This window comes from Acipenser ruthenus, chromosome 18 (assembly GCF_902713425.1).
Source record: "Acipenser ruthenus chromosome 18, fAciRut3.2 maternal haplotype, whole genome shotgun sequence".
Lineage (NCBI taxonomy): Eukaryota > Metazoa > Chordata > Actinopteri > Acipenseriformes > Acipenseridae > Acipenser > Acipenser ruthenus.
Window position 1 is genome coordinate 2,762,997 of NC_081206.1, and position 27,700 is coordinate 2,790,696.

The following is a 27,700-nucleotide window of genomic DNA, read 5'->3' on the forward strand; positions in this document are numbered from 1 at the left end:
TGTAAACTGTGAGACCTCAGTGTGAGTTTTGAAGGAGAGAGAGAGACAGGGAGGACTGCTCTGTGATAACATTGCTCTGTTACCGCAAGCCATTTCAGAGAATGCTGAGGGCTTGCAGGCGACCGCTGAGCGCTTGATAAAGGAAAACTGTTGAATGTATGTAAACAAACCTGAAGTGGAAGACATGGAGGTGAGTGAGGCTTTAAAATGGGGATAGGGGGGTGTTATGTAGGTCTCTTTTTTTGTCTGACATTCCGAATTAATAAGCACAGGAAAACCATGACTAACTGCAGTACTGCTGTGCAAATGGATTTAGCATGGCAAACTTTTGTAAAAGACAGCTGTGTCCTGAAGACTTCTTGTGAGTGTATTGATACTGGAAGATGTCTGATTGGGAGATGAAGTCCTTTATTGATGGACTGAGTGGGATACAGCATAAAGGATCCTAACACACACTCCCCTCTGCCAATTTAATATGGAACTTGCGATTGCAACAGAACAGAAACGGACACTCTAATATTCATTGATGTCCAGCACTGGTGATGAGCTGAGAATGGGGGATTTGATCTTTCATAGAGCTAAGAGGGATGAGTTTTAGAGGGATTGCAGATGTGCAGACCATGCACCACTGGGAGGCTGAGAAATGGGACAGTGTTCAGTGCTGTGCAATGCAACAGGAGTGATTTTGGTGCTGGAGAGCTGAGGACTGAACACTCTGCCTGCACACGAACAAGGCATTACAGACTGAATGAGATACTGACCTCCTTATGAACGGTGGACAAAAACCCTAACTTTTGAACCAAACAAACAACACATTCTTTACAACGTTGTATAAATGCAGAGTTTTATCCAGAGTTGGTTTACTATCCAATTTGGGGCACGTTCAGTCCTGTGTGTTTCACATTCAGTCCTGTGTGTTTCACGTTCAGTCCTGTGTGTTTCACATTCAGTCCTGTGTGTTTCACGTTCAGTCCTGTGTGTTTTTGTTTTGTGTTCTGAATGATTTCCTGACGATATTGCAGCTTGAAGTGAGGATGGTGTAGCACATGACGGCACTGACTGTATTTCCCTGCTTTGATGGTTATCTCAGTACCAGCTGGATTAGCTCGACGTACAGTTATGATATCACTGGAGTTCAATGTAACGAGGCTGCCAGCTGGTTGGGCTGCTGTAGGAAGAGTCTCGGCAGTAAGGAAGCGTTTCTAGGGTTATATTTGTTTTGCAGGCATCTAGGCTTTCTAATCCTGGTCATGTAGGGAGGCTAGGCAGCTACACTTTATATTCAAATTATTAAGGAATTTAACAATTAGTATTCATTACACTATATCAATCCCTTGTGATGTCATCCTCTGGAAATCACATCACATGTATGTGCTATAACAGTACACATTGCAATAAATGCGATTATTATTCTAACAATAATTGAAACTCATACCTCCGAGATCCATTTAAGAATAGTAATATCAAGAAATATTACTTCCAGTCATCATTGATAATTACAATACCAACACGTCTGCAGGTACTTGTCTTACCACACCACCGTTTATGGCACATTTTGTTTGCAAAAGCACTTTATTTGACCTGCAAAATGCTGATTAACACCCATAAATCCTTTATGTTACATTCGGTAGATGCTGTACTATAATATAATAATATATATTCATAGAAGTTTCCTGTCTATGTATCTATTTTATAATGCACCATTTCATTATTATTTTTAAGTTATGGCAAGGCAACTTTTCAAACTCCAGAGAGTTTACACAAGCTGTTTTTAAATCTGTAAAAATGGAACTAAAAACTTGTGACCGAAGGGGGTGTAATTCCTAATGGAAATGTCTCTTTTTATTCGCCTCCTCTTCTGAGAACCCATGCCTAGCACTCCCACATCGCCCCTTCATCACGGCACACTGAGCTGCTGACTGCTCTCTTACTCAGCATTGAAAAGCCTGTTCCTCTCCCAAACCTGTGATGCAAAACATCCAAACACACACTGTCTGAGTTTTGGAGAATTTCACCCAAAGCTGAAAGGAATCTTCTCTTCATCCATGGCAATTTGGTCATGATTGGAATTGGAATTGGAATTGGAATTGGAATTGGAATTGTTGATTTTTTTAAATTTTTATTACAGTTCAGAATACAGGGATGGAAATAAGACTCCTATTGCATAACAGTTTCACCCGTTCCAGGTTTTAATACAAGATTGATTAGCTGCAGTGTTTAGGTAACAAGCTCAGGTGTGTCTTATTAAACCCATATTAAAACCAGGAATGGATCAAACTGCTATGCAGTGTGAGTCTTATTTCAATCTTATTTGCAATACCTGCATTGGATACGATATGTGCTTGAATGGAGCAACAAAAAAAAGCAATTGTCTTTATCTTTTTTTTTTAACTTATTGGTAATAAAAGTTAACCTTTAAATAGTGTAGGACAATGCATTGTAAAAGCACCGTGTGCCATGCATAATGATCACTGTGCAGAATGCAATGGCGCTGAGCAGAAACAGCACAGCAGAGATTAGATGATTGGGTAGTTGATCTGAGGATGGTGTTCTACACATACGACCACAGAAACCAAAACCTGTAAAACATCTGCTCTAGAAGCAACCACTTCAACAGTGCATGCTGTCCTGGAAGCTTGCATTGGAAGCTTGCATTGGCTTGAGAAAAGTGCCCCATAGGGAAAGCACAGCAAAGTGCAATAAACCACAGTGAGCTCCTGGGTACGCATTGTAAAGCACAGAGAGGCATTTGTAAAGCACATTTAAAAAAACATTGCAAACCTTAGTAAACTAAGGGAAATGCATGGTATAGATATGGGAAAAGCATAGGAAAACATCACGGTGGTAGTGATCTCTTGAGTTATTTACAGGCCACATCGATATTTTTTGAACTGTTTTTAAAAAAGGCAACCTGTGAACAGAGGCCCTGGTGTTGCTGCTGCCGATCTAATCTAGAGGAAGTGTACAAACAGTTCAGCTTTGATGTCTATCACACGTCTTTAAAAAGAAAGCAGATAAAGCACAAACTGCAAACATTCATTTTATGCAGTTATAATAAACTTTGCATCCCGTTTTCTAAAGGGCCATGTCTCCCCCCTGAAGATACACGCCACTTGGTTCCCTTCAGCATAGCGTGGGGAACGTGTTTGCTTCATGCATTTTTAAAATGCTTTTTTTTGTTTGTTTTTGCTTAAATATTGTGCCCTCTGTTTGCTATTGCAGGCAGCAACAAAGTCTAATAAAAAAAACGATCAAGAAACCCGTGGGTGGAGTTCAGGGCAGTTTGCTTAAAGTTTCATCCTGGATTATTATCATTTATTTGTCTTTCTTTATGTCAGTTTCCAAGCTGAACTATTTTGACGGATTCTGCACCGAGTATGTTTCTTATTTAATATTTTTTATTTATGTAATACGATAATATATCATATCAGGCAGCAATAATCCTTATAAATGTATCGCTGGTGTTTATTTACTTAGATATTACTACACTGAAAGCCTATATCAGCGGCGCGGAGGCACAGACAGCAGTGGAAGAGTACATTAGTGTAGGACAGAAAAGAAGTCATTTGTATTAGTTACAATGTATTTGAGATGTGTGTCTACACCTTTCGATTATAGGGCTGATTTCATGCACGTTTGCATTTGGATTATTAGGGTTCCTGTATATTGATTACAATGATTTGATTAGAATGTTTCTATGTAAGTAAGTTGCTGAGCAGTATTGCATATAAAGTATTGCAGCACAATGTAGCATACAGAACACTGCAGTGTGTGTGCTTATAGACATTTCATGTTTTTAATGATTGCGATGTGCTGAGCATGTAAAGTATCTTTGAACATTGAAAATCCGTTTTTTATTAACAGTCGCTATTGCGATCAGTGCAATACCACGCGTTATATTTGGAGCTACACAGAAAACAGACTGATCTGTTGTATCAACACTTGTTCTGCGTTTCAATGCTTATTCCACCTCGACTCACTATCACTTTGGCTCAGTCCATTCAAAGCGATATTAAAAGGAATGACTGTAGTTGATAGACATGTTAAGAACAATTATTATAGACAAAAAAACAAAGGTACTTCACACCAGAACCACACAATTTGATTAGTATGACACATAAGCCTAAAACAAGAGTGGGGACTTATTAGGTCAATATGCAAGCTGAATATTTTTAAAACCTCCCTTTCAAATCTAGTTCCACTTGATAGAGGGAGTGGTGTGGTTTCTCTCATGGCTTTGGCCCACATTTAAGAATAATTAAATAAAGCTTTATGGATAGGTCCATGTTGCTTACTGTCGCAGTCTGTTGTGTACCAAAAGTTTGTGTTTTTAAATAACAAATCTTTGCAAATGAAGGGTAACTAATGAATTGTTCCCGGAATTCTTTGAATTCTCTGAATGTGCTTTTGAAGTGAATTGTAACCAGTGCAATGTGACCTGAAGTTGAAAGTGTGCTGCCCGGAGGGGAAGGGTTCATTTCATCCCTGTGAAGCAGATTCTGTGTTGCTCTCTGTCTCTTTCTGTCCTGTCACTTGTTTGTCAGTCTGCAGGTTGAAGGTTCAGCGATGCAGGTTTCGTTCCCTGGGACCTGTCCCAGTTGCTACCGGCACTCCAGTCTTCTGATCAGTGTCAGAAAGGACTGAATACCTCGATACAAGTCAGAGGTGTTTCCTGTTAGGAATCCCAGCTGCGGTCCGGTCGGGGTTTGAAGCTCAGGGTGGCGCTGGATTATACCGTGGCTCATTAACCCTTTCAGTCCTGAATTCTTTTTGTCGCGCTGAAGAATCAGAAATTGAGTTATATTATTAAAAAATGATTGAGTATACATGAGAACAGGACAAAACCTTTTTTTCAAGTATATATTTAGGTAAATGGGGCATCAGTGCTTTAAGAACACTTGAAAAAACACATATTGAAAAATAACTTACTTTGCCTGAAATGTCAAAGCATTCCTGTACTCACTTGTGTAACAATACAGCTGATATAATGTTTTTCTCACTGGCCTTTTATCAGTTCAATACAGAAACCTGGGGCGCTTCTCAACATCTCTTTTCGGCATATGTTAACATACAGCGAGATTAATTATTTAAGGATCTAGACAGAACACATTTTTATTTAATTTTTTTCCCCCATGTCCTCAATGATCCACCATGGGACAGTAATCCTAGTTAAAAAAAAGATGTAGCCTGCTTAGTGTAAAATTCTACACTGGTGTCTATGTATTCATGCACTGTGTTCCTGTGCTGACTTCTAATAAAGCAGCTGGGTAATACAGCCAATAATAAACCAATAAATCTCTAGTAACGGTTGCCGTCAATAAGAGTTCTGGAATTTTCAGGAGTGCTGTGTTGTGAGACAGAGAGAGATGAGGGGGGCGGGGCAGCTGTTGGATGAACCAGCTGCCTGGCTGGCTGGCCTTGCTACACAAGCAGACATGTGCTGGAATTCCAGAGCTCTCTCAGCCCCCTAACCCCACCCCCACTCCCACCGACCCATCTCCAACACCAAAATATACACTCGGACCAAACAACTGCCTTCTGTCTGCGGGACTGCAGGAGCTGCCGTCAGCCGATACAATAAAAAATATCCTGTTACTGCACAGTACCCACCTAAATGCAGCTTTAAAATGTGAAAGCTGTTTGGTGTCACGCTGAGCTGCCTTTGAAACGTCAGTCAGATTTCTGAATTCTTTGCAAGAAAAGAAACATTGGGCTTCCACAAAAAGAAAAGGAAATGCAGGCTATTTCTAAGAAAGCCAGTTGTAAAAACAATTAGAATAAAAGATTATTCTAGAATAAAAGAGAAAAGATTTTTACTCCAGTGTGCATGGGAGTGACAAGGATGAAAAGTCAAATTATGGACTCCATGAAATCCACCAGTTGTTCTGTACTAGTTTCTTACTATATTTTTGTTTTCAAGTCACTAAATAAAAATAACTTGTAGAAGGAGATGGGAGGCTTGAGTTTTGGATCCTATACAGAATAATGCATAGCTTCAATTTCACTTAAGAGGAACTACAGAGGACCTGCTTATGGTATAAGACTGTCATTTTCAAAGCACTTTGGGTGGGCAAGAGGACCATCAATCACTAGCTGTGATCAGCTCTGTCACCCAAAGTGGAAGTAAGAAGGGCAGCCTATGAGACAGGCTGCACAGTTCACTTGTTCTAAACGTACTTTCTTTTAAACAGTGGGCTCTATTCAATAGATCTTGAATGTGTTGCCGAGTCCTGTAGACACCTTGAATTTGTGATGCTTCTAAAGCAAGCTTTAAGTTGCTGTCGGAATGACCTTGGCTTGAATTATTCATAGATGTCTGCCAACGTAACAGGAACTTTTAAAAAAATCAAAGACGATGGTTACCAAAGATGTGTTTTTATTGCACTGATGTTTGTTTTTCAGATAAGGTTTTGAAATGGCTGACTGTGGCTACACTCCAAGAACAACCATGGATGTGTTCAATAGAACCGGGCAGTGTGTTCAATTAGGAAAGCAGCAGCCAGTTACACAAGGAGTGTGCTCTGCCTAATCAGACATGCTGTATAGAACAGGTGGTGAACAATTCCGCTCCTGGATGGCAACTCCACACCAGGTTTTACAGGTAGAATAGATTACAGGAAGGAGCTTGAATTGGGTTATTTAACAAAATGTAACAGGGCTGGAGCAAAGACCTGGACTGGAAAGTCTAACCATGTTAACTCCATAGTTTTTTGTGAATCTGTTCTAACTTTGGGAAACAAAACAGAAAAGGAGATGTGAACCTGCAAACCAAGCAAGAGCTCTATTGGTGGAGCAGAGGGTCTTGCAGGGTCATGCAGTGTCACGCAGGGTCACGCAGGGTCCGGCAGCCACTCCTGACTTTGGTCAGCCTGGAGTGGGGTGGAGATGAGGCGGAAGCTCTGAAGTCGGTTGTTTATCTCGAATTGGGGAATGCTGGAGTGCAGCGGACTTCATAGAAGGGATTGGAAAGGATTGCGGGCCTGCTGCTGACAGTGTGCTGTCCCTGGTTTAGCCGAGTGTGGACAGGTGCAGGGGGGAAGAGAGGCCGCTGTGTGAAAGGGGCTCTTTGTTCAGGAGGACTGCCCGCGCCATGTAAGGCAGGGCCAGCAGCTCGGGTTATCAGCTGGGACAGCACGGGCTGCTCACGCAGCACGTTCCATTAAACACCAGAACAGCTGAGGAGAGTCAGAGAGCCACGGAGAGGGGGACAGCAGCCTGCCTCTCCCACACTGATGTTAGGGGATTGTCCGAGGAGCCTGGAGCACAGGCTGGGAGTCACCCAGCAGTCATGTTCAAACCCATTGCATGGGAAACCTTATTCGAGACTTTCTTTACCAAGAGGATCAAGGTACGGGAATGCGTTCATGCTTTTTAGTGTGTGAGCTGGTGTGGAGTTTGGGTTGTTGTTTGTATGGGTTGTGGGGAGAGGGGAGAGGGGAGAGTGGGGGGTAGGTGGTGGGGAGGGGATAATGGGGGGTGGTCCTTTAATCAATTATTCAAATGTTTATTTAATTAACCATCCAGAAAGTGGAGATGAAAAGTTGTGGCTTTCACCAATATTAAGGGTATTATTGCTCCACTTTGTGAATGGAGGTGTTGGATGTAGGGTTTGTATTCATCAGTTAGTTCATTATGTTCTTTTGCTTTTTCTGTGAAAACAGGAATTGCATTAACTGAAGAATGTCATCATGATCATGTATGCCTCTTACGAAAAGGAAGTGGGCTTGATTTACTAATCTTTAGTGACTGCACAAAATCTGTCACAAAAGTGTTTCATGTTTTTCAAGGACAATTGCCAAAGTAAACTGTGCCCACTTTCACACCACTTGCAAACCTGAAACCATGCCGTCTGTGGCTGCGTTTCAGTGAAGGTTGGGGCAGTGGCATTTTCTGTCAGGGTTTGTAATGGAACTCGCATGCTGCCAACAAGAGTTGTGAGTGCGTGGTGCGGCCGCCAGCTGTCCAGTGTTGTTTATCACGTTTAAAGGGACAGTGTTTGGGGCACACTGGCATGGAAATTAGAACTGATCTTTTCATTTTAGCCTTTCTGAAGACTGGTTATTATTATTATTATTATTATTATTATTATTATTATTATTATTATTATACATTCTCCTAAATAGAATTGCTGGGTTATAGTGTGAACTCTGTACACCATGTCTGTAAGACTGCAATGTAATTGGGTTGTAGTGTTTTAACCCCTTTCAAACACTGCTTGCTCAGTGAAGGGTTACAAACACACTGAGGGTGGGGGCACTTTTTCATGAACTGCTTTTGTTTTTTTTGTTTTGTTTTTAATAAGCAGCATTCCAGTTATAGCAGCCATCCCCGTACCACCCACGTTTAACAGGGCTTTGATATTATTAGTCTAGCTCAAGGACGTGAGTGTCTGTGTGGGTGAATGCACGGAGCGTTCACACAGGGCTTGACTTTCAAAGAGAAGCCTGATAGAAAGCTCACACAAACACAGAGACATGTGTGGCACTCCTCGAGTCACGGGTATCGGATGTCTGTTTGTGACATGCATGAATCTGTGTGTATCTGTGCCAAGCTATTGTTTTTTTTATTTTCTCTTATCTGCTTCGAGAAGGCAAATGTATTTCTCTTAGCTGTTCTGTGAAAGGATTCGTTTTGTATTTGTTTTTATAGATGTATTTTTTAAAAAAATTAAAAAGACACCTGTATTGTGCAGCAAACACTGTGTAAATGTGATGAGTCCCTTGAGTGACTGATTTAATACATTTTGCAATTGGAATCGCTGACATATTTAGATATAAAAAGTGCATCTCCCTGTTACAAATGACTTATTGTTATGATGGATCATATATGGCTGATGTTTTTTGTATCCAGGACTGATGTGTCTCAAAATGCATGGGCTATTCCAGGGAGCAGATCTATCTCCACCCCACCCCACTCCCACCCCCACCCCCACCCCCACCCCACCTCAACCCTTAACACAACTTCCATGAATAATTGGAGTCGGTGGTCAATGAGCAGTGATCATGTGACCACCCAGAACAGTTCAACACCTTGCACAGCTCAAGTGGAGGCCCTTGCAGACGATCAGGACGCTGCCTGGTTTGCATATGACCTTGATTTGCATATGCTAATGAGCCGAACCGGAGCTCGGCATGTTTTCTGTAGCCGTGAGAAAAGAATGTCAGTAACTCAGAAGTCTCAACCCCAGCTCTCGCTGGCTTCAGTCAAACCACATGGAACTCGTTTTTTGTTTTTGTAACCAATGAAGCTCCCCCCCCCCCCCCCTCATACTCATCTGTTAATAAGCACTGTAAAGCCAAACTCATTTTTCTCGACAGTGATTATCTGGAGGATGACTTACTTGAATATAGTATGGGATTTAGCAGCAAGCAGTGAGCCAGGCAGGCTGAAGTCAGACATCAGATGTGTGTTTTTTTTGTTGTTTTTTTAAATAAATATATCATTGAGGTTTTATAGGAAACCACCATGAACACACACGCACACCAGTATATATATATATATCTATACCCATATTAGCCCAAATATAAGGCAAGGCTTTTTTTAATGAAAATAAGATTGGAAAAACACAATTCGCCTTGTCAAGTCAAGGCTGTTGTGAAAGTGCATATTGAGTACAGTAGACAGGAATGAAAATGGATAAAACTAGCTGCAGTGATCATGTGGATAAGAGTGGATTGGAAAGGGGTCAAGTATCAAAGGGATTGCGAAGAAGTTATGATGCAATTTTTAAGATCATGGTTATCAGAAAAGCTGATTCATCCAGCAATTATCCTGCTGCTGAAAAATTCATGTCACCTAAAACAACACAGGCAGGGACAACACAACTGCTATTAACCACCACTCGGAGGAAATCGTTTTGTGCACTGTGGGTTATCTGTTTCTTAATTTCCTTGCTTACCTAACGAGTAAGTAAGTATTTCAGTTACATTATAACTTACGGTCATAATATCAGCACTCCCTTTTAAAATTATAGAGAGACTTTCATTATTGTGTGTGCATCATCAGGATACAAGACATGTAAATAGTTGTTATGCCATTACCATATTGGAATGTAAATCTGTATGTCTGGATTACAAACAACTATCCGATCTCTGTCTCAGTTAACAAATGTAGGGTTGTGGCCCCTGTTCCCTAAAATTAATTCCTCTTCATGCCCTATCTACACTGTTTCTGAAGAAGGGGCGTGTGAGGACCTGGGTTACCCTGTAGTAAATCACACACACAAATTGCAAGGGAGATATTTGGGGGAACTTCTGGGTCCCACTTTTAATCAGCCTCACTCATAAAAGGCAGGCATTCACAAATGCTTTTGAATGGAATATTGAAGAATTCACTCATATTGTCTTGCATCTATAGCATAGAGACAAATACACCCAAACATGCAATATATCTAACATTGTGATTAGTAATGCTCATATTGCAATATGCTCCAACGATCAACAGCAGGGATGTTGAAATCGTGGGGAGTGTCTAGTTAAACTTGTGGTCAAAACACCCCCTACTTCCTCAGAGGAGTGGAGGTTCTTTATGGAAGTAGAATTTAAAAATCCTAATTAGGATCCCGGACAGGCGTGTGATTTCAGTGCTCACTCAGTTAGGTTGTTCATTAGCTCATGCATCCTCCTAAAATTCCACCTTGTTCTTCCACTCTAGAACCTTCTGGCCAAGGCCCTGTATGACAACAAGGCAGAGTGTTCTGACGAGCTGGCCTTCCACAAGGGGGACATCCTGACGGTGATCGAGCAGAATGTGGCGGGCAGCGAGGGCTGGTGGAGGTGCTCCCTCTACGGACGGCAGGGGCTAGCACCAGCCAACCGGCTGCACCTGCTCTCCTCCTCACAGCTGGACACCCTGTCCTCACGGGGCCCCGAGGTGGGGTGCCTGAGCTTCTGCACCACGGAGAACCCCTCGTCCTTCCCTGCGCTGGAGTCCTCCTCCAGGAGCAACCAGCAAAACATCTACCAGATTCCGTCTGTGTCCCGGCCTGCAGGGCCCGCCTACGAGGACATGAAACCCGTCTACAAAGTGCCTTCCCTGGCCCAGCCAGCCCTCAGACACCCCTCTCCCTCCCTCAGGGAGCCCTCCAGCACAGTAAGGCAACTCAGGAGTGTGTGACTGACTACCTTAAAAGAGTGCTAACCGAGGCTTAAAATCCATTTTCTTTCCTCTTAGTATATTTTCTATTGCTGGTCCTCCTTTTACTGTCCTGAAAATGGTTTGGTTCGCCACTTGTGTTTTTCATGTTAAATATTTAATATGTATCGCTACAGATAAGCTTCTGCTCCTAGTACCTGCAGGGCTAATAAAGTCTAGACTATTGGAGTAAGTTTGAACTACAACACATCAAGTACCAGGAAGCAGCAGCAACTTTGCCTATAGCATTGTCTTAGAAATATCTGCATACTCCAAATTGAAGTGCAAAAGACAAGCAAAGGATATTCAACAGCAGAAATGGGGACCAGTGGTAATATTGCTACTAGTGCTAATAAGATGGAAGCTAAAATCTTGTATAACCCTGGATAGCACCCCTTTAACCAAGCTGATGGAATGGAAGAGAATATTGTAATACTTGTAATCTATTACAAGATTCTGTAATACAAACTGTGCAGTGGTGTTTGTGGTGCATGGGTGAGGGGATTAGCACGGCCATATCTGTATTGAAGTGGTGCCAGGACCCTGCTTTCAGTGGTCTGGGATCTTCCCTCCTTGGTTAACATCTTGGTTAATATATATACACATATGCCACCTGCTGGAAAACCAGTGTATAACAGCTCACTGAAATGAATAGCATCCACAGACGGTGGTGGGGACATTGCTTTTCTGTCATCCTCTGGTAGGCAGGCATTTCATTACAGTGTTTGAGCAGTGATTAGAGGGTGTATGAGTGGCTGCTCTGCTATAGCCCAGGGATATCCCTGCTGTCTGCAGATGGCGCCGAGCGCTGTCCTGTGGGACTGGCATGTACTGCTGTGTCTTTACGAGGCTGTAACTCTGTTTAAAGACATGGATCAGACACCGCTAACTGCAAACAGGGCCAGCGCTGTCTCGGCACCACAGGGGTCCACTGCAGCCCTATTAACACAGTCTGCTTCATCCTGCACAGAGAAGAAGCTCATTTCCTGTTTACAGCAGCTACTCACTTCATTTAGAGCCGTGGTTTGGTTCACATTAAACACACACCTGCTTTGCTTCATTCTCAAGCTCAATCAAAATGACGGGAAAAAAATACACAGCTTTGACACTACTGCCAGTATCTTTTCATGCAGATTATGTGAGTTGCTCCATTTTTGCATCAATAGGTTCCAAAGCTGAAGTTTATAATGCGTTTAATGTGCTTCTGAGTCTGAAGTATGTGCCCATATTCGCCCTAGTAAAAATCAAAGGAGTTTTGCTGGAAAAGCATCTGGCAGTACTATGTAAAGTAATCATTATCCAATAGAAATTTAAATACAGGCATACAGCATGTTATTATTCAGCAGCATCCAGATTCATCTCCATTTTTCTACATATAACTAGAGAATGAATCATTTTAGCAGAGGTCATCAATGATGCAACCCACTGAAACTAATTCTAAATAATAAATAAATCTGACCTCTCACGCCTCCATGGGACAGGCTCCTTTCTTCACAAGTTTAATTTATGGCAGAGTTCACTGAGTGACCGACCCGATTTCATATGTGTCTTGTTGTCTGGCACTGAGAGGCAATAAAGGCATTGAAAATCTGAGACAAGAGGAAGCCAAGGGCCTTGTCCAGAGCCTTTCTCTCTGAAAATATTCATTCTCTGCCTTTCATCCCTTCCTCTCCTCCTCCATCCTCCCGCCACCAGCACAAAAAGGCTTGTTTCCCTTTCTCTCTGTGTTCCTTTCTCTCTTTCTTCCTCCCTCTCTCTCCCAGCTCTCCCTCTCTCTGTTGTCTTTGCTTTAGTTTGTTTATTTTTGTTTGCTAGTAAAAGGGTAATAATATAATAACCCATCCACAGTGATTCTTTAGTTAGTAACCCATGTTCAAAGGGAGAGCCCATTGTTTTTTCTGCACCAGATCCCACAAGTCAAGCAGACAAACGTTTCATGTAGCGCCTTGATTTTGTCTGTGCTAAAACGGATGGGGGTTAATACCCAAACACCACAGTGTTCATTGTTCTGAATCGGCCCGGATGACAGAGCGCTCTCTCTTCTTTTCCAGGCTCTTCAGTTCTCCAGGGGTTCGGCAGGGTCCCAGAAAGAGGTGTACGATGTCCCCACGCTGCAGCTGCGAGCCTCCCTCACCACGGTCAGTCAGCCTTCCACTCTTGGATCACGTGTGTCTGCACCGTTCTTTCTTTCTGCATTACACAATACAACACAAGTAACATGCATGTTCAATCAGGATTATATGTTCATTCCATCCTGTTCATTCCACAAAACTAGAAGCTACAAGGAATGCAATTAGATCGTTTTGTAACTTTAACATGGAATGCTCTCCTTTTATAGAATATAGGCCTCTTGATTCCTTAATTGTAAGAGACGGCCCATTTAATGGAGCTTGGTTTGAATTATTACAACTGTGCTTGTATTCTAAATAACGCATGTTCCCTTCTGAAGTCAAGGATGTCTTTCCTCCTTCCTCTTTTCATTAACCGTGGTGTGAAACTGAACCTGCGGGGTTCCATTTACTGAATGTGAGATGTCAGAGATGCATGTCATCTCTCCATTAATAGTATGGGGCAGAGTGAGTCATGGTTCCATGTGTAGATCTGAATGAGTAAACACTGCCCCCCCCCCCACCCCAGGTCTCACCATTCCAGCCCAACATCAAGAAGAACTCCATGTTTGTCTCTGAGCGGGAGAAACTGGAACAGTGCTACGAGATTCCTGGGAGCGCAGAGTCCAGTATCACCAGCCAGGGAAATGTGAGTAACAAACCCAAAGCCACGAGCATTCATCGTGGGGGAGGATTGAACAGCACCTGCCCCTCCTGCTGTGAAGCCTGGGTGGCGTAGTGGAGATGTCATTGACCTTTGAGGTTTCAGGTCTAAGTCTGAGCAATTCTAGCTTCTAAAAGCTTTTGCCACAAAACAACATAGACTACTGTATTTAAAACAAGTACTGTAATGTGAAACAGATTTGAATTTAGAGAAACATTGAAAGCATCTCGTAATCAAGGGGAAATGTTACGTTATTTTACCATCATGTTATATACAATACATGTTTTGGTTTTTTTAATCAGCTTGTGCATTGTCAATAGAGGCTCTAGTTTTATGTGTGATATCCTCCTCTCCAAGGTTTATGCTGCCCCCCCTGTGGTTTGCACGGACTCCAGTTACGATATCCCTGTCTCGTCCATGGAGGAGGCACAGAAGCGTTTGAATGGGGGTTACAGCACCCTGCCAAACCTGCGCAAGTCTGAATGGATCTACGACATTCCCGTCTCCCCGGAGAAACAGAGCTGGAAGGGCTTGGGTCAGGGCTCCTACGAGACAATGCCTGCCAAGGGGGGCATGTCTGGGAGGCAGCAAACCCCCAGCACGGCACAGACATTACTCTACGACATCCCCACACCCAGCACAGACCCCAGGATGAGGAGCACACACCAGGACAGCGGAACTTCTTCTAATGTGGACTCTAGAACTCCCAGGACAAACCTGTACGACACCCCCCCTGCAGGGAAACGGCACAGCACCCCACAGCCGTGTCCCTACGATGTACCTCCCTCCGCCCTGGAGCAAGTCTCCCACAGACGGGCCAGCAACCCTGCAGTCGTCCCCGCTAGCATCAGCCCTTCCTCCTTCCCTGTCCTGCACAGGGGGGCTCCCTGCCGTATGTACGACCTGCCGCGGGGCTCCCTGGGGAGAGAAGACAGCCTGGCAGGGGGTCCAGGGCGACGTCCCATCTACGACATCCCTCCTCCCAGAGACTGCCTCCTGGAGAGCAGGGAGGAGGAGAAGGAGGAGGGCACAGACAGCCGGCACAGCAGCACAGCCTCCAGCTCTTCCAGCGGCTCCTCCTGCGACCCCCTGCCTCCACCGCCACTCTCAGCCCCAAAGCCCCATAGAGAGGTGACCCTCAGCCAGGAGGAGGCTGTCCGGAGGCTGTCTCTGCTGCAGGAGGGGGTGTGCCAGGCTGTGTCCCGGCTCATGGTGTTCGTCAGCAGCCGGTGGCGGGCCCGAGAGCATCTGACCTGTCACCTGGAAGAGGTCCACTCCTCAGTGGAGGCCATCGCCGGCTCGCTCGCCTCTTTCCTGGATTTCGCCGGGGATGTGAGGGGAAACGCCAGCCGCCTGCGAGACTGCAACCTCCAGACACGGCTCCAAAAGCAGCTGGCCATCGTGGAGGACTCGGGGGTGATCCTGCGGGAGGCAGGGGCAGCGCTGGCCCAGGCCGGGTGGAAGCTGGACTCCCTGGCTCAGGACCCCAGCCAGGCCCCACCGCCGGACAGCCTGGACCGCTTCGTGATGGTGGCCCGCACCGTGCCCGAGGATGTCAAGCGCCTGGTGTCCATCCTCAATGCCAACAGCAAGCTGCTCTTCAGGCCGACGTCCCCCGCCCAGGTCTGCACAAAGGGGGAGGAGTCTCAAGCAGGGAAGGAGAACGGTTCCCAGGGCAACAGCCCCTCGGAGGACAGTGACTACGTCCAGCTACAGGTAACTGACTGACTGACAGGCAGGCTGCTTGCTTGCTTGCTTGTTCATTTCATTATAATTGATCATTTTCTCAAAGTATAGAAGCAAAGAAATAGATTTTATAATGTATGTTCTTCATTTGTTTTTGGTTGGGAAGGGATTCGAACAGGTATCCAGACCCTATTTTTTGTAAAAAAAAAAAAAAAAAGAAAGAAAAAAAAAAGGAAATTAAATAAAAATATTTAAACAAACATTGTAATTGTAACTTCTAAAGAAACGTCAGGGTCTAACTTCTACCAGTGGTGATGACAATGTGAAGGGGTCCGGCCAGGATGGCTGAGCCCCTTCCCTGAAGCAGAATAAGCCCAGTTGTGTACTGTATGATGCCACTTCATCTCAGGTCTGACAGGTGACTGTGTTTGTGTTTCAGAGAAAGGAGGAGTTTGAGAAGCAGCAGAAGAATCCCGGTGACAGCAAGGCGCTGAGGAGAGGCACAAACACCACCGAACAACAGGTACGCCACTCCATTCTCACAGTGCCACCCAGTGTCTGAACAATGTATTTTTGCCAGAACACACACCATTAACATTAACCCTTTCATGCATAGCAACCTCATTTGGGGACGTAATACAAAACTCTCTTTATATGGGGGCACATGGAAGACGCAAATCCATGATGACCTCATATGAGGATGCCCCCATATAAAGCAATGCAAAAAAATGATTATGCTTCCAAAACTATTTTCAATATTACCTGCATGAAAGGGTTAATCATGAAACCTGAAAAAAACGAGAGTAAGTGATGTGTTGAGATGGTAACGCCCTGCAGTGTGTTGCACATGTCTAATAATAAACGTGTATGTGTGTGTGTGTGCAGGCTAAGGAGAATGCTGCATCCTCAGCCGTGAATGGAGAGGACCGTAGAGTGAATCTCAAGCAGCACTGCAAGCTGTACTTCGGGGCGCTGCAGAAAGCCATCGCGGTCTTCATCACCAGCCTCATGGAGGGCCAGCCCCCGGAAAAGTTCATCCCCCACAGCAAGCTGGTGATCATGGTGGGACAGAAGCTGGTGGACACCCTGTGCAAAGAGGCGCACAGCCGCGGGGAGAGCCTGGACCTGCTCTGCAAGAGCAACCTGCTGTGCGCCCTCCTCAAGCAGCTCGCTGTCACAACCAAGAAGGCAGCCGTGCACTTCCCTGACACCGAGGCGCTGCTGGAGGCACAGGACTTCGCCAAGGAGCTGGCAAAGAGGGCACAGCACTTTCGGACGCTGATCGACCTCTGAAATACACACGGGGAGGGGCGGGGGCGGACGGCCGTTTCAAAGCCTTTTGCTCCAGGACAATTGCAGAGGGTTATAATAAGGATTTGAACTGTAGGCATGATGCACGTCATTATTTTGTGTGAACGGCATGAAGAGATATCCTGTATATGAATTGATGTCCATACTGATTTTGTAGAACCCTTTTTGCGCTGAAGCAAAATGCTTTGAAAACGACCTGACATTTTGTACATGTAAAGTTGTATAAACCGGGTGAGATGCATCCTCCAGTCATCAGATTACAGTCACCCTTTACACATTTGCTTTGACAGGTTGCACACTTCCTCAGTGCATCATCCCACTGTTCATATTCCAGGTGTCCAGACAGGTGCTTGGTGAATTCAACTGAACCCAATGTGTGTCTCTTCCACAGTCTCTCTGGTCAACTTGTTTGCTTTTGTACAGAAAATCAGATCCCTTTTTTTTTTTTTTACAATGCCATGGTTTATATTTTCTTCTGTTTCATTATTTATTTCTGTTTTTTGTTGTGTTGTTATTATGATTAGAGTTGTTTTTACATATATTTGGATGTCCCAAGGCATTGTATTTGTATTCAGATGGTTATATTCAGATGGTTTTGTTTTTTAAAGATCTTAATTGCTTTATTTTCAATAAAAGTACTTTGGTTAGATCTCTCGTGTCTCTGCGGTACTCTTTCGTGGTGTTTCAGTGCTCATTGTTGAGGTGCAGAGAGCACTGGACAGGTGAGAATGGAGTGCTTTAGTGGGGCTGGAGTAATGAGAATAGAAAGGATCGGAATACTACACAGAACATGTGATAGTGTAACATACAGTTCAGCACAATACCAATCTACACCGCCAGGGGGTAGTACAGCCCAGTATATATTTTTTGCTTTTACCCTTATTCAACCAGGAAGTTCAGTTGATGTTGCAAGCTCCATGGCAACAGACACACACACACACACACACACACACACACACACACACACACATATTACCAACTGCAGTGCACAGATACACACACAATACGAACTGCAGCACAGTCACACAGATACACACACACAATACCAACTGCAGCACAGACACACCGATACAGCACACAGACACACACACAATGCCAACTGTAGCACATACACACAGATACAAACGCACAAACATTATTTATAGAACTTACATTTTTTCAGACTTTAAACTACAACTTTAAGCCATCTTAAGTCTTTTCACGGTCCTCCATCAGTCCTTGATCATAACGGCTGTCCTTCCTGTAAAGGGGCAGCTTCTCTGAATCTTGAGACCCCTTTCTCAATCTGTCTCCTTCCAGGTCCACTTCTGCACAAACAAGAGGATAGTGTTAATAGAGCTCACTTGACTTACACAATAGATCACGGTTATTGTCCTGCTTTGGTCACCAGCGCCCGAGTGGCTGCTGGTAATGCTGAGGCATGCGGACGCCTGAATGTTGGTTGTGTTTCCACAGATGGAGAAGGAGAAGACCTGCCCTGTGGAGGGAGGAGGAGGAGATGACAGAAAGGGGGGGACCTGGGATAAGTCATGAATCTCAGTTTAGTTTCATTTGTGACTTGAACTGAATTCAAAGCCAAACCTTACAGGTCTATACGGTAAATTAAACATTATTTTTGAAACTGAGTCATTAACCGACTACCCTGCAAATCAGAGACCAATGTTCTACTAAATGTGAAAAACTATGGGACTGGTTGAATTTAGGCCCACATAACTGTTTTTATAATACTTATATAATTATATATAATTCTTATATCTATGAATTCACAATCTTCCATCATTTCTTTTTCAAGTTAACTGAAACAGCATAGTGTAAAGGCATTAGACAGCAGCCCTTCAGTTTCATAAATGACCACTGGGGGGCAGCAGTGGACTAACAGAATGAAGTTAAACCGTACATCCCATACTGCACGTTAACGCGAAGATTGTGTCACTGAAGAAACATACAGAGTTCCTCATATTCTTATTGATTGACAGTCTCTGCAATGTGCATGGCCTGTCTGTTTTTCTGCCTCTGTATAGGGCGGCTCATGTGAAAAACTGAAACACAGAGCAGCAGCTACAGAGGAGTGGCAGATAACAGACACCAACGCCTCCCAGTATTGAAGTGATAGCTGCTTTGCTTGTCTGTATGCAAGGTGGGCACTACTTCAGACCCTGTTCATTCTGGCGGTGCATTTGGGGTCCTGGTAGAGTGACAGGCTGGGACGGGACTGCGCGAGGATGTTGGGTTCACCCAGACCTCATTCTGGAGGAAGTGAGTAGCAGACTTGCGCAACAACAGCCTGCTTCCTGCCCCAGTGCACTCTAGGAGGTCACTGGCAAGTCTGGGCACGCTCAGTTCCTCAGGCAGAACAAAGAGAATGGAGCATTGTAACCCCCCCCCCCCCCCCCCCCCACCCCCCCCCCCCCCCACCCCCCTCCTCCCCCCCCCCCCCCCCCCCTCTCTCTCTCTCTCTCTCTCTCTCCTCTCTCTCTCTCTCTCTCTCCTCTCTCTCTCTTCTCTCTCTCTCTCTCTCTCTCTCTCTCTCTCTCTCTCTCTCTCTCTCTCTCTCTCTCTCTCTCTCTCTCTCTCTCTCTCTCTCACACGCACACACAGTGACCACTATACTTTACATATTTGCCATGTCAAAGCATCTTAACGCCGTTATTCAAAAAGGCAGACGTCCAAAGGAAATGGCACCTGGCGCTCCACATCCTCTCCTTCTCTTTCTGACCCTGTTTTTGTTCCGTTCTCTCTGGTTTCTCCTTCTCGCCCCAGCAGGGCCCTCTCTCCTCTCTCTCCTGCTAACGAGAGCATCAGCCTGCTTGGCTGTCAGGAAGCTGGTTTAAAAGCATGTTAATCCAGGGTGTTGTCTGAGGGAGCCAGTATTTCAACATCTATCACCATGTGCTTCTGATATATACATTTACACGCAAGCCTGAATTAAACTGAATCCTGGTTGTAATCTCCTGGGTGCCCATGCTTGTAAAGTCCTTAATTACAGCACACGGTAGATCACCTGTACACAATATGAAGATCGCTTTATAACTGCACTCTGCTCAAGGCAGCCCCCGGTTGGTGAAAGTTAATGACCTGAATTACCCCCCCTCCCTCCCTCCCTCCCCCACTCCCCCACTCCCTCTCCTCTTTCTCTCCTTCTGTCCCTCCTGTGTCTCCATTGTTTTTTTTAAACGCTGTAATTACAGAGCTGGCACACAAAGACTACTGGAGACAGAAAGACAAAGCAGGCTAATCACTGAAGCAGGGAGGCAAGAGGCTGCACATTACTGTCCTGCACTGGAACGTGGGGGAGACAGCTGGAGGTGAAAGGAGGTGGGGAAGGGGGATAGGAGGGTGAGGAGTGAGGAGGCTTTTCCCATGAACAAACACATTCTTTTAAATGCATATATTCCCATGGTAATTCTTTTAAATGCATACGCACCCTATATTCTGCCTAGTAACATATGCTTTTACTATACAAACTGATCATGTATTCGTTGGGCATAAACATAGTTTACTACACTTTAGCATTCTTTTACAGTGTACCACTTTCAAATGGGGTTGCATTTTTCTGAAAGACCAGTTTACTGATTGAGACATTTCAAGCCGGTTTAACTGGGGCTTTATGGACAGGTGCAATAGCTTATAAAACCTCTTTACTGGGGAGTAATGGAAGAATACACCGCGCTCCTCACTTTGTAAAGTCTCTGCAGTGACCGTTGATGCTGCGCAGCTCGGCTCAGTTATCTCCTGGTAACCAGATTGCTCTGCTTTTGTCAGATTATGATCATCAACAGCAAGCTGATACATATTTCAGTGCAGGCAGCCCAGTGCCCAGATCATTTAGTAACATTATTTTTGTGCCGAAACAGATATATTGTTTGTTTGTTTTTCTCCCATTCAAATCTTCTTCACAAATCCACCCTCTTCAAACAAAAAATACTGCTTGATTTTGAATAAAGCCTTCCAGCAAAATCCTGGGTGTGTGAAATCTGACCCATTAATGCCTGGTCCTGATCCTAAAGGGTTAAACTCTGCTGTGTTGTTTGAAGGCATCCTTTCTGGTTGTCTTTTTTTCTCTTACACCGGAGCATTGAAGATCTTTAATAGAAGCACTCCTCGCTGAATTTACACAAAAAGGTGAACAGGAAACAGCAATGGCTGCAGAAATGTTGTTATGCAAATCACATCGAAAAAATTATTAATTTTTTTAAGTTGTTTTTTATTAAGCAAATTTACAATCTTCCCAGAAGCTTCCGTAGTATGTTTCTGTATTTGTACAGTACCTGTGATTATTGCTGGTTATTTAGAATAAACTAGATTTTTTTAAGTTGTTTATGATTGTAATTGGCCACAGGTCTGCTCTGTAGACGGCGGTTGGTTGTAGAAGACTAAAGGGATTTCAGATGCATTTGGTTTCATGCATTTCTTGAACCAAAACGAGACATTATTTCTCCTTCCTTTGCTGCCCTAACTTTTTTTAATCTCTTTTAATTTGTAATCTTTTTGTTTTTTTAAATCTCTATTCGCCTTTTCCTTTTTTCTTACCCATTTGTTCTTTTATCTTTCCTGATCCCACTCCTCCTCCACCTCACACCCCCAGACGAGAATTCATTTGCCTGCAATTTGCCTGGCAGTTGGAGTTATTGTCCTGAAGCTGGGGATTTTCAGGGAGATGCAAATGTAGTTGCTTTTATGTTCTGTTATGGTGCGAATGTTTTTTGTTCTTTTTTTTCTCTTTATTTCGCTTCAGGTTAACTCATTGCATTTTTAATTCACCTCTTTTTCAGGGCAATCTCATTGTTTCTCTTACACTCCTCCCCTTACAACACTGCAGTCTGTTTGGGGACTAGTTAGTGCTCTGGTAATTGCCCTCTGGTTGTAGAGAAGGTGGCTCTACATATGTGGCCATGCTAGATGAATCCTAAAAAAGGTGTAATAAGAGGGATGAGATGACTGCTGGCCGCTTTGTTCCTTGTGAAATCCACACAGCTTTATATAAGGTTCTTAAAAATAAATCTGAGATTTCCTGTTGAGCTCTTGTCTCTGGAGCTCCAGGAGGGAGGATGAGGGTGTCACAGCAAACACCTCTGCTGAGGGGGAGACAGACAGCGACAAACAGCAAGGTCTAATCACACAGCCCACTCCCTGTCACACATCTCCCAGCCCCCTGCTGAATCACCAGAGCCTGCTGACACATAGGGCAGGGGCCTTTCTGTGGTAGTGCTGAGTTTGAAAGGGGTGCAGACTGCAACTGGGCAATCAAGGAGCACTGCGTCCGAACGGGAGCCTTCAATCAGAATTTTGTGTCTGCGTGCCTGCGTGCGTGCGTGCGTGCGTGCGTGCGTGCGTGCGTGCATGTGTGCGTGCGTGCGTGCATGTATGTATGTATGGGCGGGCAGTGGAGCAGGTTAGTGCTGTTCTGCAGTTAGTGTTACTACAGCACCTGATAACATTAATAGCTCCAGTGTAAACTTGGAGCACAATGCCGTAAGCCACATGCAGATGTTAGCACTGGGGAGTTAGTATCTGATCAGATAGCAGTGTAAGAAACAATACACAGTGTATGATCATGTACTGGCATGGAAAAACACTGCAGCTGCAAAGACCCCTCAGTATTCCAAAACCAAATCACGTGACGACGCTACATCATTACTATTCTTGTCAAAGCAAAATGTGTCACGTGATTTCAGATTTAATTCATAATTGCATTGTTTCAGTAAACACAGCAGCAACCACCATTACAAAACACCCTTAATACAGAGCCCCTCCCTCAATCTGTACCCCTATACCATTGACTGTAACAAGCCCCTAACTCTCCCTCAATCTGTACCCTCCTGTATGTCCTTGTAAAACAGAGCCCCTAACTCTCCCTCAATCTGTACCCTCCTGTATGTCCTTGTAAAACAGAGCCCCTAACTCTCCCTCAATCTGTACCCTTCTGTATGTCCTTGTAAAACAGAGCCCCTAACTCTCCCTTTTCGTACACAGTGGTAACCTGTAATTCCACTTCCATACATTACTGTATAACTTGTATTTCCAGTCTAATTACAGCTATTAACATGAAATATTGCCTGATTCAGAGGTTAGCCCAGGGGTTTCTTCACTCACAGTGCTGCGGTGACACCCTGGCTGAGCAGCATAGCCTGCTGGGAACCTGTTTGTGTCGCTCAGAATGTTGGGGAGTAAAGGTCAAAGCAATTGGGAGGCCGTGCTTGTAGAGGGGCAGCAATCAAAGCAATGCTGATAAGAACGGTATGTGCATACAGACACACACACACACACACACACACACACACTCAGGCACACAGTCATTGGACATGCCTATGGAGGGGATCAGAGCGGCTACCATTACTATTCTTAATATGCTTGCCATGCCAACATTTTCAAAACAAACAGTATGCTAAACTGCTGTAGAGTCTGCACTACTCCTTATTCCTACTTCTGTAGAAGGGTAGGGTGTGTGTGTGTGTGTGTGTGTGTGTGTGTGTGTGTGTGTGTGTGTGTGTGCGTGTGTGCGTGTGTGTGTGTGTGTGTGTGCGTGTGTGTGTGTGCGTGTGTGTGTGTGAAAACCATGGAGAAGTTTTATTCAGTGGGGGCTGGATTAATTTGTCTTTGGAAACAAGGTGTTGTATTTTGGGCTTGGCTAGCCTGCGTAATAAAAAAAGAAATGCAAATCTAAAATAGAAATAAAACAATTACAGTAACGACCCCGCGTTTATCCCTGAGTCTTGCAAACGTCATTGCCATTGACTGGTTATCATATCATAGTAAGGACTCCCGCTCAAGGAGAGAGGCCCCGCTGGATAGAACACACAGGAACCTCCATACTGTAATCACTTAGATTAGACAGGGGCCAGTAGAGCTGCACTCTGCTTATCAAGATGCCGCTGTATGAGCGTATGCATACAATCTTTGTTACACCTCTAATGACAAGCTGTAAAATGAAGATGCTGCCCGCAGCCTGGTGTGCCACCCGCAACCTGGCGTGCCACCTGCAGCCTGGAGTGCCACACACCCCTCGATTGAATCATCATGGGACAGGGGCATCGCTGTTAGAAATCACAGCTAACCCTGTACCCCACTGACTCGCACACACAAGCTTGCTTGCAGCTTGCTTAAAAGGTTATAAGCACACCTGCAGACGGGCCTGGCTCTTTTGCATGGCAGTTAAGACATGTGTTTATGATGTGCATGGCTGCCGGTTTGCGTCCAGCCTTCATCCTGTATTAGACGCTGGTATGACCCGAGTCCTGCTCTCTTTTTGTCCAGCATTTGGTTTCTACACCTGTCTGGTTTCACTGTTCTGCAGCAACTGGGTTTCCCACAACAGCAGAATGAAGTGGCCAAGAGCTTATTGGTTCTGTAACTGCTGTTTATTTACATGACTCTTATGAGAGGTAGACACTCGTCTGAACTGAACTGATTAACCATTGTAACTGCTCTGCATTGCCATAATCTGCACTGCCATAGTGCAGTTAAAGTACAATCTAACCTCTGTGGTTATTTGTCCCAATGTCATGCCACATTTCTCAGTTAAACAGCAGCTGTGCTTGGGGCGCATTGGGGAGCATTGGGATCACTCAGGATTTACTGTATCAAGCCAGCCAGGCTATTGCCTCTGCAATGAGTGTGTTCAGAGTCGTTAAAGAGAGTCATTAACACCTGTTACCCTTTCTTTGCAGAGCAGAGCAGTTCAAGCCCATTGCTGGCTGGCTGTTGCTGTCAGACCTGCGTTGAGAAAGCTCTCATGTAATCAGATGCTGCAGCAGCCTCGCGGGTAAGTCAGGGATCAAAGTGCGTTGCCTGCAGTAAATGTGTGAGTGCGTGTGGGTTCTGTGGCCGCTGTTAGTTTGGTGTGTTCAGACAGGCAGCGCGGGAGCAGGCAGAACACACAGTGCACCCTGGGCTGGGCTGCAGCTATAGAAACACAACACAACTGAGTAGCATTTAAAAGCCTCTGAACTTTATAGGGGCTGTTTAACTGTTTATGATTTATTGACCATGCTTACTGTATCACCAAATACTCCACTCCCTCAGTCCGTTGTGATTCATTCTTCATTGCTCCATGTTGATGGTAGCTTTTACATGTCCTGCACTTTACTGAGTTAGGACCTTTTCCACAAAAGTCAGGAAAGTCCTTAGAAACAAAATCACAATTAAATTAAATTCAGTGGTGCAGCTTGAACCCACAAGAGTTAGGACATGCCACAGCACCCATAACTCAGCTGCATCCAGGTTAGGTTAGGATACTGAGCTGTGATGGGCAGGGTAGCATGCAATGACAAGGGGAGCAGTGACAATGGCAGAAGTAAGGATTTGAAAACCTTAGCACACACACCTTATATCTTTGATAAGCGTTTATTAAGAATAGCCCCATGGTGCCTCTCGGCTATCGCACGCACTGTTTGTGCAGGTGAGCCTCAGTGGGAGCGCTGGGGTGAAGCCTGTAATGATCTGTACCCCTCATTGCTGCCGGTGTTGTGAACGCGCAGACCCCAGCCCAGGGTGTTCATGCAGAGCAGCGAGGGGGCTCCTGTCACACTCACGTCTCGTTTCCGCCTGATTGGAGAACTGAAACCTGCCAGTAAGAGACTCCCCTCTTCCAGAAGCTTGCAAGCAGGACCCCCTGCAGGGTTTATATACAGACATCCGCATTGTCAAAGAGATTGATTTGTTTAGGTACTTAATCAAATACTGTTTGTGCTTGTTTAAGAGTAAAACAATCAAGCAGCCAATTCTCCATCCCTTACAGACAGGCACATTATATACCCCCAGACGGTGATCCTCTCAATAACAGGCTACAGAATGACCAAGTCTCATTGTAAAGTTCTCTAGAGATATCCCAATGTAACTGTGACGTGCAGTACAGCGTGCATGTAGGTACCCACCTCAATGTACCTCCAACTTCCGATACTCTCAATAACGTGCTAAAGAATGGAGCTCCTTTTCTTAAAACCATCAGAGAAAAACACCTAATGAGAAACTCAAGTGAACGCTCCGTAAATGAACAAGCTGGGGTTGCTGATCAAAGGCTTGCTACACTTGTAAGCACACCTCTGTGCTATTTGTATTTTTAAACTTCGGAGCGTTCAAAAAAGATTAGCAAGAAGGACTGAGCACTGGAATAGCAGCAGGGTGTAACACTGAGCAGGACCTGTCTGCTCTGAGCCAGACTCCCAGCAGGACAGCCACACTCAGAAAGCTTTTTATCTAATCACTGGGGCAGAATTAGCTGTGGTCACCTCTAACCTCTAAAAACCAAACGCTGCATTTGAATGTTACGTATTTAGCCAGGTATCTATTGCCCTGTAAATGAGGGCTGTGCTGCACAGTAGCATACAGGTTTCTGTGGGCTGCTAATAGATTTCTTCATAGGGTCCCCCAACAGTAAAATGCCAGCTAACTGCTCACGATGCCGCGTGTCATTTGTGACGGATTAAAGGCAATGACTAGATAAGCTCCTATCTCTTGTTCTGTTACTGTGAGCCTGTCAAACCTCTCAGGCCTTTATTGTCTTAAAGCCAAACTGTGGGATTCCTATAAGGTGCTCTCTACAGTAGATGGCGTTCTCATCGCTAACACTCGCTATCTCTTGGTCTAATTGCACAGGGTTTAATGTTGAACCTCCCCTGCAGTGCATGTTGGAGTTAACCCTTTAATGAAGGCCTGTCAGTCAGCAGAACTACAATCTCACAAAGAACTCCGTAATCATGCTGTTTCATTTTGAGTTTAAGGAAGAAGTCAGAATACTGTGTAATACTTGCAGTACCTCTTATAAAAGTTTACTCTGGTATTTCTGCACAGTACTTTTGAAGTTTGCCAATGCTTTTCCCCATGGTTATACTATGCATTTACCATAGTTTACCATAGTTTACCATGTTTTAATATACTTTACCAGTCTTTACAGTGCTTACCAATGCTTTACAATGCTTTCACTGTGCTTGATTACTCTTTGCTATGCTTTTACTGTGGGAAACCTTTATAAGGAAAATGGTATATGAATTGCACATTGACGCATTATTTGAAGCCAAATGCTGCAGAAATATCCTCTCTTCCAGGAGCACCTACCCATACAACTAAACCTACCTTGAATCACAGCTCCAGCCCAGCTATTGAACTTGATCCAGAACTCAAAGACATTTTCAGTGCAAAATTTCAAGTCGGTCCCCAAGTGGAACAATTAAAATATCATTCTCTATGTGGATCCTCCAGGAGCATTCAGCACAACGTGCAAATGAATTGGATATATTGGAGATGTCTGACAGATACAAGATGTATTTTGCTCTCCAAAGGGGAATTGCATCCAGGTTTGTAATAATCAGGAGACGTGGCATAGGTTTTTTATTTTTACTTTTTCCCTTCGTATCTCTATCTGTCCCCGTCCGAGAGCTGGGGAATGCAAGCAGTCTCTCTCAGAGACAGGCAGCGGACCGATAAAATAAACAGACCCCGGCCCTCCTGCAATTCAAAATAGACTCCTATAGAGTCACTGAAGTGGCCTTGGAATCAGAGCTGAGCATTAGCACTGGACTGCGCTGAGCGTTGCATGACAAAATACTTGAACTGTGACAGCGAGCACACTGCACAAGGAAACTGTTAGTTAAACAAGCCAGAAGCTACAAGCAAAACAAAAGAGCGGCCTTTAACAGAGGAAAGAAAGCGGCTAAAATGAGTCTAGTTTTGTATGGTATTTGTGTATTTGTCCCCAAACTGGGACTCAGACAGTCTTTGTGCTCCCCACCCAGGGTAAACGCAGGCAGGCAGGCCAGACAAAGACACCCCAGGGGAGCGAGGGCGAGAGGGGAGGGAAGCG

At 44.5% G+C, this 27,700-nt stretch overlaps 1 protein-coding gene and 1 long non-coding RNA gene across 3 annotated transcripts in view; one reads left to right on the plus strand and one right to left on the minus strand.

Moving 5' to 3' along the window:
* On the plus strand, nucleotides 1-17,352 carry LOC117429541 (cas scaffolding protein family member 4-like). Of its 2 annotated transcripts, none has more exons than XM_034905340.2 (7): nucleotides 1-190; nucleotides 10,654-11,091; nucleotides 13,185-13,271; nucleotides 13,771-13,890; nucleotides 14,263-15,621; nucleotides 16,031-16,114; nucleotides 16,477-17,352. In XM_034905340.2, exons 1-7 carry the CDS (start codon nucleotides 155-157, stop codon nucleotides 16,882-16,884), a joined length of 2,532 nt encoding a protein of 843 aa, XP_034761231.2. In that variant the 5' UTR covers nucleotides 1-154; the 3' UTR covers nucleotides 16,885-17,352. The 2 variants fall into 2 exon arrangements, with proteins under 2 accessions (XP_034761231.2, XP_034761230.2); XM_034905339.2 differs by lacking the exon at nucleotides 1-190 and adding an exon at nucleotides 7,113-7,348.
* The window catches only part of LOC131698575 (uncharacterized), a 15,850-nt gene continuing 1,345 nt past the window's right edge, over nucleotides 13,196-27,700 (minus strand). Inside the window, exons 2-3 of the long non-coding RNA XR_009307637.1 lie at nucleotides 18,055-18,209; nucleotides 13,196-13,323 (exon numbers count right to left, since the gene is read on the minus strand). This is a non-coding gene — a long non-coding RNA (uncharacterized LOC131698575). The remainder of the gene's footprint in view (nucleotides 13,324-18,054; nucleotides 18,210-27,700) is intronic.

What these genes read in the sequence shown, in the direction of transcription:
- LOC117429541 (XM_034905339.2), top strand. Translation starts at nt 7,289, where the DNA reads ATGTTCAAACCCATTGCATGGGAAACCTTATTCGAGACTTTCTTTACC. An exon ending in GTGACTACGTCCAGCTACAG is followed by an intron (nt 15,622 to 16,030) that starts GTAACTGACTGA and finishes TTTGTGTTTCAG; the next exon opens with AGAAAGGAGGAGTTTGAGAA. An exon ending in CAAACACCACCGAACAACAG is followed by an intron (nt 16,115 to 16,476) that starts GTACGCCACTCC and finishes GTGTGTGTGCAG; the next exon opens with GCTAAGGAGAATGCTGCATC.